The sequence below is a fragment of the Populus nigra genome, chromosome 4 (genome assembly GCF_951802175.1).
Source record: "Populus nigra chromosome 4, ddPopNigr1.1, whole genome shotgun sequence".
NCBI lineage: Eukaryota > Viridiplantae > Streptophyta > Magnoliopsida > Malpighiales > Salicaceae > Populus > Populus nigra.
The window spans coordinates 12,797,844-12,816,028 of NC_084855.1; the positions used below are offsets into that span (position 1 = coordinate 12,797,844).

Here is an 18,185-nt window from a genome sequence, read left to right on the forward strand (position 1 = left end):
TGTACAAATTATGAAGAAGAGAGAAGAAAAAAGAGAGTGAAAAAAATATAAAGAAAAAATATCTTAAACATGTAGAAACTTTGATTATAAAACTAGCGGAATTATAAAAAAGATCTCGATAAAATAAATACAACTACATCAAAAAATATCATATACGGTGATCAAAATAAGCTACACTTGTTGACCATAGATGACAAGTGGCTCACTTGCCTACGGTGACCAGTGTGATCCCCTCCGATCATAGTTGATTATCTTATTTGATATTGTTATATTCGTCTTATCGATATCTTTTTAATAATACTAGTGTCGCAATTAAAGCTTTGGTATGCCTTTATGATTTTTTTTCTTCTTTTATTTCTTCACAAATTATAACGAGGAGAGATTAGAAAAAAAATAAGGACTCTGAAAGCATATAAAAATTCTAATTACAACATCACTAATATTATCAAAAATATCTTAACAAAATAAATTTAACAATATTAAAAAGATAATTAATAGTTATTAGAGTAGAGTAGAGACTACACTTACCATCAAAGACAAAATAAGCTACACTTGTGTGTGTGTGTGTGTGTGTGTGTGTGTGAGAGAGAGAGAGAGAGAGAGAGAGAGAGAGAGAGAGATCCTTCCTTTTAGGCTGCAACACAAGGAATGGTGGCATACTCAGGAAGAAAAAAAATTTAAAATCACCAAGTTATTCTATTGTTTATTTAGAGTTGTATTGTTAAGGAGTTTTTATTGTATTTGAAGATGGTTTTTAAATTACATTTGAATTAATAAATTTTTTTATTAAATTTCATGTTTTTTCAAAAAAAAAATTGAATGATTCTAATTTTTCAATTCAAATAGAACCTATGTCATATTATCAAACATAAATTTGAGTAGTTTACTGTTGGTTTTTAATGTTGCTGGCTAGTTTTTCATTCTGTAGATATTTTCACCATAATAATCACAAATGACTTTTCAAAGTGACAAATTTACACATCTTATGGTATTATTTGTATAAATGTTTGTAAATGCTGAGCATGCAACATGTCCGACCATAAATTTAAGGCAAGTCTAACTTCCTCCTATTTCATTGAGAAAATAAATAAATAAATAAAGCGCTGCTAAAAAAAAAATTAAGGCATGTGTAAATTGCATAAGAGCAGGTTTCATTCTTAAGAAGTATATCAAATAAAATCATGGGAGTAGAGCGTTTTGATTTTATGATTTGGCACTGAAATGACAGTGAATGAACTGCAATAAAATCCTGCAATATATGCCAATATGGAAGTAAAATCCATGAAAAGAATATAATTCATAGAATTTACAACTCAACTTCCAAATCAAGTTTTAAAATTATGATAATATCCACTTTTATTCTTATATTAACTCGGGTCAACTCTTATGATCCATGACCTGCGTTTTGTCTCGGATCGACCCCCGAGTTGAGTTTTAACTATTATAAAAATTATTTTTATTCTTACATGTCTTAGTTGGATACTTTTGGAATTAAAAGTTTTTTACAATGATATTTTAGAAATAAAAAAATAAATATTGTCTTTTAAGTCATGTCTTTTTTTTTATCTCATGTTTTGAAAGTACAGAAATTCATTCTAAAATTATCCCATAGATAAATTTATTTTTATGTATCTATCTTTGTCTTACTATTATTATTTCTTACTATTATTATCCCTCAGTCAAACATATTTTTGTCTTACTATCTTCATTCCTTCTATTCCAGGACAGTAACCAAACGCCGTCTTAGTTTGCACAAACTTTAAATTACTAATATCCAAGTGAATTAAACTTAGAGGTTCATTACTTTTTTCAATTGAATGAAAAAAAAATTCCTATGAATTTTGATTCTAAACAAACCTCACAGTTATGATTTTTCATACTAGGTAATAAATTAAGATTTATTAATCTTTATATAGAATTATAATTCTCATGATTAAACCTTACATGCTACGTATCACAAGTCTTAAGCAGAAAAAAGAATAGACATTATTATTATTATTATTATTATTATTATCATCATCATCATCATCATCTATTGTTATAATAATCATGTATTAATTGCTGTGTTGGTGACCGAGGAGGACTAGAAAACATAATAATATAGACAATAATATAAACAAAAAATTAATATGTTCATTTTAAAAACTTCATCAACAAAGTGATTAACCTCTTTGACACTGGCTTCAATAATCATACCATTTATTGGATTACTTTGTTGAGCTCTATTTATGTAATCATTGGTTGGGTACATTGTCTTGTTGCATACATGTTTAGTTGCATTAGTGTAAACACACTACTATACAAAATTTTTAATCAGGCTAACTTCATAAATAACAATAAACATGTTCATTTTTTAAATTTCACTAGCGAGGTGATCAACCTAGTTGATATTAACTTTAATAATTATACCATTTCTTGTATTAATTTGTTGAGCTCTAATTCGGCAAACCTTGGATGGATTCCTTGTCTTGTTGCAAATAAAACACTTGTTATTAAATGTTCTGACAATACTTTTTCCTTTCTTATTAAGCATTTTATTTAGGAACTTCACCACTTGTTTCATAAAGTTTGCTTTGGGGACTATATTAAAAAAGTTGGCTCTTCACTGGGATAACTTATTGTCTTTTTCTACCCTTAGCCTCAATATGAGGTTTTTAACTCATATTCTTGGTATTATGCTTAAGGTAATCTTTGAATTTTTTCCAAGATGATGATAATTTCTTAATAATTATAACCATTTAAAAGTATTTACTTATAAATATATCTTTAGCGTAGATATCATGCAAGGTGAGTTGAAACACTTGAACTTGACTTATAACAATCTTGGAGTCAATTATCTTAAAATCTAAAATTTTATCAACTATGAACCTTTTCATACCAGCAATTTTAACCTTGAACTTTTTATCCAAAATTTTTCAAAGTAAATTTGTTTTCTTGATTGAATTATACATATCATTTTATGTATTATCGGATCTAATCATGATATAGTTCTTACATACAAAATCACTATGATTCCATATATCCTAACCTACCATAACAATGAAATTATATTTATTATATGACAAATTTGAAGTTTGTTCTGTGATGAACTTTCTCGAGTTTGACATGATTTTAATTGGAAAAACCTAATTCTAATTGAAGACTAAAATGACACTGTTTTACATTAAGTGAAATGATGCATTTTGTTCATGACAAACAAGTTTTGAAAATCCAAACAAAAAGACATCATTTTGTTCATGAATCTGCAGAATTTCTAGGCAAAACAGGATCAGACATCATTTTGTTCATGAATCTGCAGAATTTCTAGGCAAAACAGGATCAGCCGACTCCCATGTGATCCTTGGACTTTAATTGATGATCCTAATTGATTCTCTTGATAGCATATAATGCAAGGAAAGTAATCCACTTCAAATTTCAAGCCGAACACACCCACACACACACTCAATCAACATCTTTTCCGGGCCATAATTCAGCCTTTCCATTATTGTTAAAGCCAACCTTTTGTGGGGAACTGTACATCCAACTATAAAACAAAAGCACAGAAGGCAGCTTTGGCTATTGCAGGTTTTATATTCACGAAGCTCTTAGCTTTTTGGGCGAAGGAAGGAATCCAAGTGACCCCTCAAGACAAAAGGACATCGATTTATCAGTGCTACCACAAGTATAATAACCTCTTTTACTCCATCCCTTTCACACCCTCTTATGGCTACTGCCTCTTCGTTAATCACATGCATGTTATGGGTCTTGGTGCTTGTTTCTCTTAACATGTAATGAAGGCAAGGCAGCCTCGTTTCCTCTTTTTTTTTTTATGCATATAATCTGCTGCTAAAACAAGAAACCCGCCCTATACCTTTCGTGTCGAGAAAAGCGAACCTTGCTCCCTGTTTCCTTTCTCTACAGAGAAAAGTGTGACCCGTGCTTGTCTGTTTGCACGTCACCTTGTGCGTTCCCTTTTATAAGGTTGTGATAGTTGCAATGGCAGGAGGTCGTATAAAGCTAAACCTCTCATTTTCTATCCCTTTTCATTCAACAAACAGGCATGGGCTTGTGTTTTGGGGCTGTAATGATTACCTGGTTGGGGTCAAGTCTTCCTTGATAAATGTTGATAAGTTTGGTCTACGGTATGACAAGCTTGGGCTATTTTGTATTGGGTTGTACTCATGGCTTTGATGGGTTTGGGTTAAGCACACTCATGTTAAAAAAAAAAAAAAGAGGTTTATCTAATGTAATAGGTGCTTACAATCGTAGGTAGGATTCGCGTGTCGGGGAAATATATATTATATCAATATAAAAGATGAAATTATTGGGTGTTTTTTTTTAAATATTTTTTATTTTATTTTTTAAAAAATTAATTTTTTTATGTTTAATTTTTTTATGTTTTGGATTGTTTTAATTAACTGATGTCAAAAATAAAAAAAATCATTATAATACATTTTAAAATAATAATAATCTGATGTAAAGAGAGAAATTAAAAGGAAAGTTATTTCAAAACGATGAAATGACTCTTGTCTTTATAGTGTCGAATGACCATCAACTAATATTCTATCGTTATTTGCCTTGAAAGTGCAATGATTCCTTAAAAAATCACGGCCTAGTTAGGTGAGGTTGGTGACATAGGGGTGCCTATCAAATTGGATGTGTGTGCTCCCCCGAGGAGAAGATGGCCCACTACATTTCTTTTTTTTTTTCTACAAAAACATTGAATCTAATAATTTAATAAACATAATATTTATTAAATATTGTTATTTTAATATTTATGATTATCTTATTATGTTTAAAAATAATAATATTTCAGTAAATATAATGATTTTAAATTGGGGCAATAAAAAAATATGTTATTTTATGAAAAGCTTTTTAGAGCGTGTTTGACAGTGTGGTTGCAGGTGCTTTTCAAATAGCTTTTCGTGTCGAAATGCATGCCAATGATGTTTTTTTATTTTTTAAAAATTATTTTTGACATCAACACATCAAAACGATCCAAAAAATACAAACTGCACTCAATTTTAACAAAAAAAAAATTTAAATTTTAACAAAACACAGGTAGAAACACAATACCAAACGTTCCCTTAATGTTGTAGCATTTGTTGTTAAAGCTGGTGTTTCCAGCATTATTACACTAAGCTTACTTACAGCACATTCGGCAAGTATTGATAAGAACATAGGTAGACCACCCACCACCAGAGCAATCATTCACTGAAATCATACGATTCTGACAATTGAACCGCAACAAGACAAGACAAGACAGGTGATTATTTCATTGAAAACATAAATTTCGTGCTGGTCCAGTGATCATCGATCTCAGCCTCTCGGGCATTGCATTTATTTATTTATTTTTTATTAATAATATATTCAAATACTAATCTCAACAAATTTAATAAGCTCTAAAATTAATAATGATATAAATATTTAATTATTTTTGAAGTTTATAAGATTTTAACTAGAAATTAAATCTAAAATCTAATTAATTGAGCTATTATTCTTGTGGATTTAATTTTTCAATTTAAACAAATATAGAAATTAAACTTTTGCATGAAGCCATGCAATCAAAGCAGTATTTTTAACGTCATGGAAAATGTTATTTAAAATGTTTTTATTTATAAAGAAATAAAAATAATGCTATTATTATTATTTAATATTTATTTTTAGTATTATCATATCAAAATAGTTTAAAAATATAAAAATAAATTAATTTAAAAAATAAATTCAAAAACAAGAATGAATTCCAAACAAAAATGATTAAAAAGAAAAATATATTGTAATATCTAGAATGATTGAATAAGGAAAAAAGGTCAAGGGTATTTTTAGTAACTATCTTTCATTTTTCAATTTTAGTTTTCAATTTTATTTTTAGTTTTTATTTTCTAATAAAAAATAAAAAATCTCGTTCATATATTATAGTTTCATAATATTTTTCATGAAATTGAAGAATATGTTCATTTTCTAATTACAATCATAAGGATTAAATTGAATAAACTCAAACTTTAAAATTAAATTAAAACCTTCCATCTTCAACTTTAGAGTAACAAACCTGCTTAAAGTGCATCTATTTGCAGAAATCAAGATCACCTAAACAGATAACCTTCATTTTCAACATGATTTCATTAAATTCTTATACAATCAAATTAGTGACAATGTAAATTTTTATCCACGTCTTCAAAACATAATAAATTTCATGTTAAGAACATAAGAAAAAAATAAAGAATTAACCATATAAAAGGGTAAATAAATGGGAATTAACCATATAAGAGGAGATAGTTTATTTTTTAAATTTCTTTTTGCAAAGCTCAATATAAAATAAATGTGAAAGCACTTTTCTATTGAAAAAATACAGGTGAAAATTTGAAGAAAATAAAAATGTTCTCCCAAGTAAAGAACAAAAGTGAAAAATGGAAAAACATACTTTTCAAATTTTCTTATTAGAAATTTTTGAATATGGACAAGAAACTCTTTTTCTGTCTTTCTTTTCATGTTTTTCTGAAAATTAGAACATATCTTCAATACTATGATGTCGTCAAAATAATGTTCTGTCTTCGTGCCCCTCTCAAGGGTCAGTTCTAAAAGGCAAAGCAATTTTTTACATGTTATTCTTGAAGACAAGGTTCAGTGGCCTGGCAAAAAGTAACTTCGATACGCGTTGTGCTTGAATCTAAAGAAATGTTGATCAAAAAAAAAAAATTAGGATTGAATGATAAATTAAAAATAAAAAACTTATACAAGAGGATCAAAATCAAAATTAGAAATCAAAATATAAGGATTGGAATTGAAATACAACAATAAAAAGGGTCAAACCTTGATTTTTAGGGGAAGAAAGAAAAAAGAAGAAAAAAAGGCTCATCGACAATAAATTGAACTACCATCAGAGACACGCGTCACATCAAAAGAAAAAAAACACAACAACGTGTCGAACAACATGGTGGAAATGTATTTTTAGATGTTAGGAGGCGTCGCACGTGTCGTCTAAAATGTGTGAGCGCCTCCCACGTGCCTCTTGGTGTTATACATGTGCACACATCTCTTTTTTAAGCAAAATATAGAATTAATCTTAAGCTGACTCTGTGATTATAAAAAAAATCATTGTAAAAAGGTGAAAATGCCCATTGACTCCAGGTTTTTTATTTTTTATTTTAAGGGTATTTTCATTCTTCACTTTGTACTTTAATTGTTTATATTTTTTTATTTGGTCAAATACCAAATTGCCTCTCAACTTAAATTAAAATAACAAAAAAATATTGTAAAAATATAAAAATATCATTTGATGCCAAGTTTAATTCTTTTATTTTCAAGAGTATTTGGGTTATTTTACTGTGCAATCATGATAGAAGAATACTTATTTTTCCCAACTCTACTTGATAATGATAAATGGATCATGTGAAAAGATTTCGATGCCCCAAAAAACTTGTGTTAAGTTTTTTGGATAAAGGGGTAAAAACACAATTATACTATTCCATTAAAGAGTAAGAATGAGTCTAGTGCTACAATATTTTTTCAAAAAATTTAGCTCTTTTTAATTAATGTTGATAAATTCTCTATCCTCTTAAAATTTTCTAAAAAAGAATAAATATAATAAGCTAATCAAATTTATAATTATCACAAATTACCATTTAGCTATTCATAGTCAAGAAAATGACAAAAATTAACTATAAAAAGAATATAAATATACAAGAAAAAACGCTACATAACCAATATAATTCGGTTATCACATTTAAATTAGAAATAGTATTAGGTTTAGGATTAGAATTAGAAAAACAACTAGAAGAGCTAGATGTTCATTCTTATTTGTCTTTTCTCGATCATTTTTATTTGTTTTTTTTTCGGTCATTTCAATTTTTTTGAAGAAATAACATAGTTTATAAAATATTTAGGAAGTAGCACAATTTAGAATCACATATGACAGATGTGAATCGTATCACTTGCAACTCTCTTAAATTGTTAAATGACTTGCAAAATATTACAAAGAGAAAAGAGAAGAAAAAAAGAGATATTAGAGACACACTAAAGCTCCGATGATAACAATATCAGTATCATTAGAAAGATCTTGACGAGATGAATACAAGGACACCATGGAAGGCACCAACGGTGATCAGAGTGGGTCACATGAGTCGCTTAAAGGTAGCAAGGCTTACTTGTCTTTGGGCTGGTCGTGTAGCCCACTTCGATAATTGTTGGTGGCCTCTCATGGTGTTGTTAGATTAATCTTGTTGAGATTTCTCTAATGATACATGTAATGTCGTTATCAGATATTTCATGTGCTACCATATTTTTTTTCTCTCCTCTATCTTCACAAATTACAAGGAGGAGAGAGGCAGAGAGAAAAAACAAACAAAGAAAGAAAAACCCTAAGGCACATTGATGATGAAACCAATGGTGTCATAAAAAAATCTCAACAAAAAAATTCCAACGACACCCTAGAAAGGTCAATAACAATGAGTAGATTAGGCTACATAAGCCGCTTAAAGGCAACCGATCCCCTACCACCTTTAGGCAGCTCCTGTGATCCACTTTAGTGTCTCTTAACTACTTTTTTTGATGTCGTTAGATTTATTTTGTCAAGATCTTTTTAAGGTTATCAGTAGTGTTATTATTAGAGTTTCGGTGTGCCTCCGAAATCTCTTTTTTTCTCACTCCTCTCTCATAATTGAATTTTTTTACCAACCATGTAACAATTTAAGAGAGTCAGATTCCATATTTTAAATTATGCTACATCTCTAAATATTTGATGAGATGCTATTTCCTTTATTTTTTTTTAAAATGTGCTAAGGTAAAAAAAAGAAGAAGAAAACTCTATTATATCAACGGTGAATTTTATAGTTCGTTAGGTTTGACCACATATGCCTGTCAAGAAAAAGAAAGATTTCACTCAACAAATCACTGGAAGATGGAATGGCACCTGGAAACAAGTCTCCATGTGCAATCGTACCGAATCATAATCAAATCTGTCGGTCACATGGATTCAATTCTATTCTCGAAATTTGAAGCTCGAATTCCTGGTCAGTTCCCATTTTCAAAAGTCAAGCAGATTTTTTCGTAATGGTTGTTTCCATTTGAACTCATCACCATTCACCGAAGAAACTCGAGGACATGTTCGTGGTCATTCACTCAAGAGGGAAAGAAGAAGAAAAAAACATAAAAATTTAACCCAATAACTTAACGCGTGACGTCTATCTAATATGTTCCAATTTTCACATCAAATAAGCAATGCAAACAGATTAAAATTGCAAAACATATACGCGTCCAAGACGACAACGCACGGCAGCCATTAGTCCCCCTTCAAAACAAGCATTTTCAATAATAATAATAATAAAACCTGACAGTAGCGGGAGTAAATATGGGTGCTGGACATGCTTACAGTAAAATAAATGGCCATTTCTAACCGTAGTATGATTTGTGGATTCCAAGGAAACTTTGACATGGGATCTACCTTCTCTATAATCTAAAATATCATGGACCACAAATTTTCTGTGTTCGTAAATTTCTAGACGCTGCCACATTGCAAGTGGAGTGAAATGGATCGAGACTGCTTCTTGCTTGCTAATTGCATACCAGTACACCTGCTAAACAGCTAGAAAGCGATGGCTGCCAAAGAACAACCGCATAATTACATAACAAGTTGGTTACAATAAGTGATGCTCTTTTACTGTCATACTCTCACCAAGGTTGTCCCTTCCCTCCAAGCCGCTGAGCCAGCTCAAAATCCCTTTTCACTGAGGGAATAAGGCAAATAAAAGTTCTTTACTGAATAGCTAATATAAAATTCAAAAGCAAGATTGAATGAAATATGAATTGGACAAAACATTATAGGCATGGTGCTATGGCATCATCAATAGGAAGATGTATAGTACTGATGAATCCAAATAATTGTGCACAATGAGAACACTGCAGCAAAGCACTTTTGAACATCCCGATTGTTATCCATTTGTATGTACTTTCAAATGCAATAAAAAAGGGTGCATCATCGCTGGCATAAGGAAAGGAAAACAAAAGGCATGGTCTTCTGAGTAAAACAGCCAATAATTACTGCAGAAGAACTTCTGAAAATGCATTTAGAGTAGAAGCTGAGAGATCAGTAAAGAAGTTCTGTAAATGTATGTAGAAGCTGAGAGAACAGTTCCATCGATGTCAAGGTTATGTAGGCGTGCAATCTATTAGAAATATCTTGTATAGTCTATGGTTTGTTAATGTCTATTTTAATGTTTCATCAAGACTGATTTCCTCGAAGTCACAAGTCAGTCTAGATAACTTGAGCATGTTCACACAATCCTAGATATTTATTTTCTGAAATGTCATTGATCTGCAAATCATATTAGCGATCATACAAGCAAAACAACAGCATAAGTTTTGGAGTGCATTTACACTGAAAATCAATGAACAGTATTTAGTGATATCTAAGACCACACTTGATTAGAAAATCCACCAAAATAAATAAATGAAAGTGCAAAATTTTCCCAAAGAATTTGAAGGAAAGACAAAGGGTCATGATCATAATAAATGTACTTGTATAAAATCTAACTCGACGGGAAAGCATGTAATTATAATAGGTGCATCAAGTCTCACTCACTTACTTAATGTAACGCGTTTTGCATGAATTGCACAGAGCATGCCATCTTCAAAGTTCAAACAGATGAGCCAAAAAATCCTCTGCTGTCTGCACAAGTAACAAAACAATAACTGGCACGCATCAAGATCTATTACCACAAATTTCCTAATCCTATAAAAAGTTGAACCATAGCAGAGTAATTACTATCTAGAAGTTACAGTTTTGAATAAATATCGGTGCTTGTAACAACCGCGTGACTGAAATATTATGGTGCTGTCCTGTTATAGCTGGTTTGGGAGGACTGGTTAGTGATAGCAGTGGAGTCTGGAGAGGTGGCCTCACGGAGCTATTGGGTGGTGCTCTGCTGCCAAAACTGTGATTGGGTGGTGATCATTCAACATGTTCTTCTTGAAGGTAGCATGCCTGCTGATTATTAAGCATACTTTAGTCTGGATGGTAACTCTACTGTTTCTTTTGTTTTTGATGACTTTTCTCATAGCAATGGAGTGTTATGGACCTCTGGTCCCGTTTCTTATAAAAAACTACATGACTGAACTGAACAAGACTAGAGGTGATGACAACACTAAGAACACAACTTAATTGAATTAACTTAAAGGTTTTAATGAAATATTATGTTTAAAACCTTTTTGAATATTAAAAATTAAATTTTAAATAGAATTTAATTTCTAAAAATACTATAAAAGTAAATCAAAGATTAACCCTTCTAATTTTCAATTATTTTTCTTTTAAAATATTAATATTAATTAAAAGTAACTTTTTTAAAATATCTATGTTCTCATTGTTTTTTTAGAAACCTTAAAAAAATAAAAAAATGAAAATAATAAATATAATATATAAAATAAATTGAATTAAATTAAATTTTATCTTGTCAAACATGTGAATTCAATTTATTAACCACTATAATTAAATTTAATTACAATAGAGAATTGATACAAAATAATTTATAAAAAAATATTAAATAAATATCAATTTAATAATTTTCAAGATAAATACATGGAGTACACAACATCAGACACAATATCAGACAAAGATAAACGAAACGGGTATTAAATCACTTATTCAAATTGCTTGGTTCTGTTTGATTTGAGTTTTGAATGATTGGTTTGTTCATTTGAAAAAACAATTTCGTTTCTGCGAACTTGCTCTTGCTATTTTATTTATTTTTTTTAAAAAAAACATTGTTGTCTGCAAGGTCACTCAAATTGGACCGTTGCACACAAACACGAGCAAAAAAGAAAACTGCCTAGCAATCAAAAGAAAAATAATTGAGAAATGCTAATCTTATACAATAATGATCATCATGTGCTAGCTCGTGAATCCCATAAATACAAAACAATGGTTGGTTGAATGTGTTCTTGAAGGTGAATTTAAAGAAAAATAACTTTTTAATAAGACAGCCATTACTCAAAACAGTTAGAACAGAGACACTATCAGATCAGGTTGGCTGTAGCAGCATATCACGAAGCAGCCATCCATTACATGTCTGATTTTCTTTCCTTCCCCCACTTTTTTTTTCTTATGGTTCATCAAACCTAGTTTTTTTCTTCGATTCAAATCGTCTTGTAGACTCGAACATGTTATGTACGAGGAGCATTGTCTGCACAGCTCGCAAAGTAACTCCAGATATTCCCGGTAAAAAACAGCTTCTGTTGCAGAACAAGACATTAAGACCTGGACTTAAGGTTTAGATGGGGTTGGTGATGTTGGAGGCTTGAGATCCGGATACTGCAATACAAGAAAGGCAGTCATATGTTCAGCGCTTACACTAGTAGAAAACTTTATACCATATGCAACCACCTTGTGTGCTGTAATCTGGAAGAAAAATCATGCTGGAAATAAACAAGGGTGATGAAAGTGAGAATTACATAAGGATACGGAGAAAGCGGCCTTGAAAATCCAGAAACTGATACAGCTTTAGCTTCTGTTATGGGTACTGAATTTATCTGGGAAGCAGCTTCTGCTTTCTGCACAGTACTATCAGCAACAGCAGGTTCTGGACTTGCTTCTGTGGGTGCAGGAAGGGCCTTGGTAGTCACTGGTACTGGTAGAAGAGCCCTCCCTATATCCTGAATTGACCAGGTAATTGAGAAAAAGATTTTTCTTCCATCGCTAAACAATTCCATATTTTTAGAAGGATACAAACATATACAAAATGTTACCTTCAATTCATCCCCTAACTCTTTAGGTGCAATCTTGGTGGTCAAGAATTCATCAACTTGTTCCAGAGTTTGCTTACGGTCCTGCCATTGGAAGCAAAAAATAAAATGTGAAAGTGAACCTTCAAGTTTCCAGTTTAAGGACCTGAGTGTTATGGCCTAAGTTATGGAACTTCCTAGTCTGGATGCTGGGTCACACTCACACGAGGGCATTGAAATACCATCACACTCAAACAAGGGAAGGCCCAGTCTGAGTGGTTTTTCAGAATCAGAATATATTTTCACTTTTATAGGAGAACATATTATAACGACATGTGTGGTAGCATGTCTTTAACTGTTTAGGGCACAGAGCTTGCTTCTGCAGACATTATGTTTTAAATTTCGAAGCAAGCTTTTTTTATTTTTCTGATGATTAAGAAAGTGTTTTTCCCCTTTCACCTCTTGTTTGCAGGCAGAAAGGTCCATCGAAACTTCAACCAGGAGCCCATGCAACAGAATGAAATCATATCATCTCCAATCACAAAATTAAATAAAATAGAATTTTATCTAGAATGGTAACAGAGACTTGCCTCAGCAAACAGGAGTTTCTTACTCACAAACTGAATTAGAGCAGCTGAGCCTAATACTTGGAGTATTGTTTCCATCTGGAAAATACAATGAAACAGTCAATCTCGCATCTCTCACAACAAAATCCCTTTTAGTGAAAGTAAAATGAAAGGAATTATAAATAAAGACATGAAATAAAAATAATACACAAAACCTTCACAACCCAACCTCTGAGAATGCCAGTACACCTAAGCCAGCAGCTGCTGAAAGTGCAAAGGTGACAGGCAAGGCATCGGAGCCCTCCTGCAAAATAATCATTGAGATTACCATGCTGAAGTGCTTGTTTATAAAATCATAAATATATGGCCACAGCTCTACGACTTTATATATAAGAACTCAGTAATAGCAATCCTTGAGTGCCATAATTCTGAGATTCAAACCAAGAATAGAAATGAAAGCAGTGAGTGGGCCAGGGTTGCCCTGCGCCATGCCCCCACATAAATCGTTCCCCTACTAGATTAGTGTGAGGGATGAAATAACTGGAACAGGAAGAAATAATTGGTTCATCACGAAACCTACAATAAATATCATTGGTTCAAAGTTATATGAAACAAGAAAGGATAAGCCTTCCATTCGTAAAGGCCCCTTAAGAAGTTAGATTTTCGATTAAAAGGAAAAAGAAGAAGAAGGAAACATACTCCAAATGCACCACTGATAGTGTCTGATAGATCGCTAAGATCAAGACTCAATGCTTTCTTTGGTGGTATCCAGGGAAGCCCACTACTCTGCAAAATACATTTCTCAAAGCTTGTATTTATGTATTTATGTTCCATAAGGTAAGAAAGGGATTGAACACGAATTAAAAGTGAAAGAAAAAAAAGCAAATACCATCCATCCGCGGGGTCCCTCTGCTCCATCTTTGATTGCATAAGCTGCTTTGAATCCATTTACAGTGACCAACTCCGCAACCAATTCAGAGTTGCCATCAAATCTGGCTTTCATTGTAAATTTAGGAACGTTAGCTTCAAACTTTAGCTTTGGATAACAAAGAACGAATTAGAACTCTAATTATTATCGTTTAAGAAATGGCACCGCAAAGGAGAAAAGGGGTTTTGGAGGGTTAAGAAATTGTAAAAGGTAGTGATACTAATTTCCTTATTTTTCCTCATTAGATTTTGTAGTAAACAGCATGTCCCTGTAATTCAATGAGTTGTGGGTCCTTGATAAGGGCTATAATATATAAGATTTTAACTTTATGAATGATTTCTACATCTGAGTCATCAAGCCTGGGCGGTTCCGTATAGTATATGATGCAGCGAGCACCATCTGTTAGCTATTTTGACTGCTTTTCCTGGTTCTTCCAGCTCCAAACAGCAAAGATACAGCTCCAAATGAAGATTAACATTTGTGCCAAACCCAATCAAAGATGACGTACTTGTTACTATAGCATGTTTGAAATTGCAAATGGAACTTTCACAGATGCCAGTTAGCCAATTTAAAGCAGTCACTAAAACAAGGTTCTCGATCTCAGTCAGTCCTTTGAATTCATTAAGAAAATGGACACAACTGAGGAGATCTAGTTCTTTAATTGATTTTCAACAGGCTAAGAATATAGAATCTAAAACCAGTCCGTGCAGAGACAAATTGCATAGAACCACTATTGATTGCCCCATTTAGGTTTTCTATATCAAAGATTTTCCTGTTATCTTAGCTGATAACCCTGACATTAATGAAAATAAGAGATGAAATCTTCATGAAAAATATAATAATTGGATTCACTATCTTACTTGTCTAGAATGAACAATGTGGTGTTCTCTGGTTCCTTAAACTTCAAAGACAGCTTCTTCAAGAAACCTGGCTTATCTTCACTTTTATAAACAATTGACGCTGGCTTCTTGCTCAAACCGCTGATATCAGGACTGCCCACTTGTCGAAACTCCACTGTTGCTCTTATATCAAGTAACTGAGCCTTTGTGTCATCACCCAATGCTGCATAAGCCTTTTTTGCAGACTCAACACCCCATGACTTAGGCTTGTTTAGCACCAGAGACAGAATCAGAGGAACTGCCAAAACTGTAACACCACCTGCTATAATTGTTGGGTTTTCTGATCCAAATTTGATGACACTATCTAGGATCCCATTAACATCAAAATCAGATGAGAAGGGACTCGCAGGTTTTTCTAGTGCTTCTTCATATGTTAAAGCTCTAGCTAGCCCAGTACTAAAAACTGAAGATAGTAGCACTACACCACCATGTAAAGTCCTTGATAGACATTCTTGTGCAGCTGACCGGCTCGCGCTTAAAGAGCCAGAATGAGAGAATTTGAGTGGTGAAACTGTAGGGAGCGATAAAGATTTTCTGGTTTCTGCTCTTCTCTCACAAAGAACAGATAATGGTGTCAAGCTTGCAGCATTGAGGGCCTTCATGGCATAGTTCTCTGTCACGGACAAATTATGTTCTCTTACCGAACTGAAGCAGAAGCTTGAACCACCATAAGAGTGGAGTTTTATACTGATATTGTTTGTTTTAGGATGATTGGATGGAAGGTAAAGCAGAGGATGGAAAGCCTGTCTTCAGTGAATGCGAGTTGCTGCTGGTGCGCTTTGAGTGGGGGGGGGGGGGGGGGTGGGGGTGGTGCTGGCGTGGCATGGGGAATGGATATCTTTGCCACTCATTGCATGACACGTGGAAGTGAGATGAGGAGTTGGTGATCATATGGCTTGATGACTTTCATGGAAAGAGATTTTGTGGCTGATATTAAAGAGGAAGTTTATGGAAGCTACATATATTGTACTGAACTTTTCCTACAGTACAGCGCTACAGTCTACAGACATAAAGAGGTAAGTTTTTGACATAAACATGGACAGAAGGATTAGGCTCGGCTAAAAAATTGGTAACAAAATTAGTTAATACTTTACAGCCATGTTTTCGAAGCTTCAAGACTGTTTTTAAAACATAAAATTATGTATGTGGTGGGATTACAATGGATTAAAAAAAGAAGTTCTAATAGTATGGTGGTGCTTAAAATGTAGTAATATTCCATCCAATGTGTGGTAATAATGCAAGGTAGGCAGAAAGCCGTTCCACATTCCATGAAGTACAGTCTTGTGCTCTGGTATTCATCATTTTTTATGGCATAACTCAATTCACATATTGACAATATTAAAATATGAGATACTTATTTAAAGGTAGGAGCAACTGCTTCAAATCTATATATATGTATTAGCGGAAACGAGAATAAACTTTGCAAGAAAGAGAGCTGGATCACCCAATCTTTATGCTTTGAAATTCCAAGATCAATGATGAAAATTATGTCTTTTCCATTCAGAAAGAACTCTATAAACTGATGCTGACATAGCCAAAATTTGTTACAGTTAAGATGAAACAAGTAAAACGTTCTCACAATATGCGGCCCTTGACCTGCTCAAAAGCACCCACAAGCTCACTTAATTTTCTCTTAACTCACTACCTGTAACATACGCACTTGCACAAGCACTCATAAGGTGAAGCGCACAGATTTTGAAACATAACTATATGGAGCCAAGTTTAATTATTTATACTAGTTCAAGGCCAGTTGTAAAACACTTCCTTTTTTTCGCATGTCTAGTTGGTATGAAGAAGCTGTATAAATTTTGTTCAAAGAAGACTCCATATTGGCTAAACTTGTCTTCATGGTTGGATTTAAACAACACCACAGCTGGCCTAGTATAATTCTTGGCTTGCTTGAGAAAGCAAATTTAAATGTCAAGTCAGCGTTCAGCGTTGAATTACCCTCAACAACAACTCCTATTGTCATTCCAAGTCACGAGTAGAACTCCATAAACTTCCTCCATTGAGTTCCTTAGGGCTCGGTGCATACACCAGGCACTTTGCCCTCCGTATCAATATAAATGTCAAAGTCCTTGTAAAACCTTCTATCTTGCAAGTGATAATGCAATTCACCAAGCTTCTTTCATGCATGGAATACATGATTTTCTGCTAAACAAATAGCTGATTGACTGTTGCAGCATAAGTTTTTGAGAGAAAGAGTGTTTCCAGGAGCATTAGAACAGTAAGAAATTGGTACGGGGAAAAAAAAGCAAATCTGGATTTGCTTCCTCAAGCCGACTATGTATTATACAAGGACAGCTATGGTGTTATCAGGACCGGTTGTTCAATTTCCCTCGCATAGCATGAGAATGCATTTTGACCAGGAGTTGTGCACATCTTCATACACAGAAGTTGCTTGCCACCTACTTGGGAAAATGGCCATTTGCGACTCCCATAAAATGAGTGACATATAAGCGTGTTCCATATATAGTGTGGTATTCGTAGTGAAAGGAGACAAAGCTAAGTTAGCTTATTTAGCTTACCTATCTATCTATCTATCTATCTATCTATTATCTATATAGATAGATAGATAGATAATTTAAGTGTTTGTTTTGGTGACTCCACCCCTTGTCTTTCTAAACACAAGATACACCCCACATTAACAAATTTAAGGAAACCAGCAGATCCTGTAATATTGTTGGTTTGTCCAGACCCAGTCCAGTAAGGCTTGTGTAATAAGATGTGTATGAATCCTTCACCCTCCCAGTATTAGTTAGTGGAGACAAACAATGTCCCACCATATGCAAGTGGGAATACCTAATCTCCCACTTGGCACATGGTGGAGGACACAAACGGTGGGCATAAATCAAGGCATGATTTATGCCCCTTCACTCCCATCTTGTATACATATAAGCTCAGTGAAGAGCTGCGAGTGAGTGTGTGAAAAACACAGAGAGAACAGAAGAGAAGTGAGAGCAGCAGAGAGAGCTTGAGTGAGTAGAGTTGAGTTGAGAAGAGTTTTCTCCTCCTCCTTTGTTTGTATTGTTTCTTTGAAGTGATTAATACAAACCAGTAGCTCCGTGGAGTAGGCACGTTGCCGAACCACGTAAATTGATG

General features: G+C 33.0%; 1 protein-coding gene and 1 long non-coding RNA gene across 4 annotated transcripts; both read right to left on the reverse strand.

The window, feature by feature from the left end:
* Positions 1-9,260: 9,260 nt before the first annotated feature.
* Positions 9,261-11,071, reverse strand: LOC133690804 (uncharacterized). 3 transcript variants are annotated; one of them, XR_009841506.1, is made up of 3 exons: positions 10,785-11,071; positions 10,560-10,642; positions 9,261-9,701 (listed from the first exon to the last, which is right to left on the reverse strand). It is a non-coding gene; the product is annotated as an uncharacterized LOC133690804 (long non-coding RNA). The 3 variants fall into 3 exon arrangements; XR_009841505.1 differs by having other exon boundaries at positions 10,739-11,071; XR_009841504.1 differs by having other exon boundaries at positions 10,560-11,071.
* A 749-nt stretch (positions 11,072-11,820) lies between these two features.
* LOC133692393 (rhodanese-like domain-containing protein 4, chloroplastic) lies at positions 11,821-15,867 on the reverse strand. The gene is made up of 8 exons (XM_062113291.1): positions 15,045-15,867; positions 14,146-14,248; positions 13,956-14,042; positions 13,486-13,560; positions 13,281-13,355; positions 12,715-12,795; positions 12,421-12,621; positions 11,821-12,280 (listed from the first exon to the last, which is right to left on the reverse strand). The coding sequence occupies exons 1-8, from the start codon at positions 15,683-15,685 to the stop codon at positions 12,233-12,235; spliced, it is 1,311 nt and encodes a 436-aa protein (XP_061969275.1). The 5' UTR covers positions 15,686-15,867; the 3' UTR covers positions 11,821-12,232.
* Between the last annotated feature and the right edge of the window lie 2,318 nt (positions 15,868-18,185).

Excerpts from the sequence above, each read along its gene's own strand:
- LOC133692393 (XM_062113291.1), bottom strand. The coding sequence starts at position 15,685 with ATGAAGGCCCTCAATGCTGCAAGCTTGACACCATTATCTGTTCTTTGT. Across the intron at positions 12,796-13,280 it reads AGAAACTCCTGTTTGCTGAG|GACCGTAAGCAAACTCTGGA; the intron begins GCAAGTCTCTGT and ends TTCCAATGGCAG. Across the intron at positions 12,622-12,714 it reads AGTTAGGGGATGAATTGAAG|GATATAGGGAGGGCTCTTCT; the intron begins GTAACATTTTGT and ends TGGTCAATTCAG.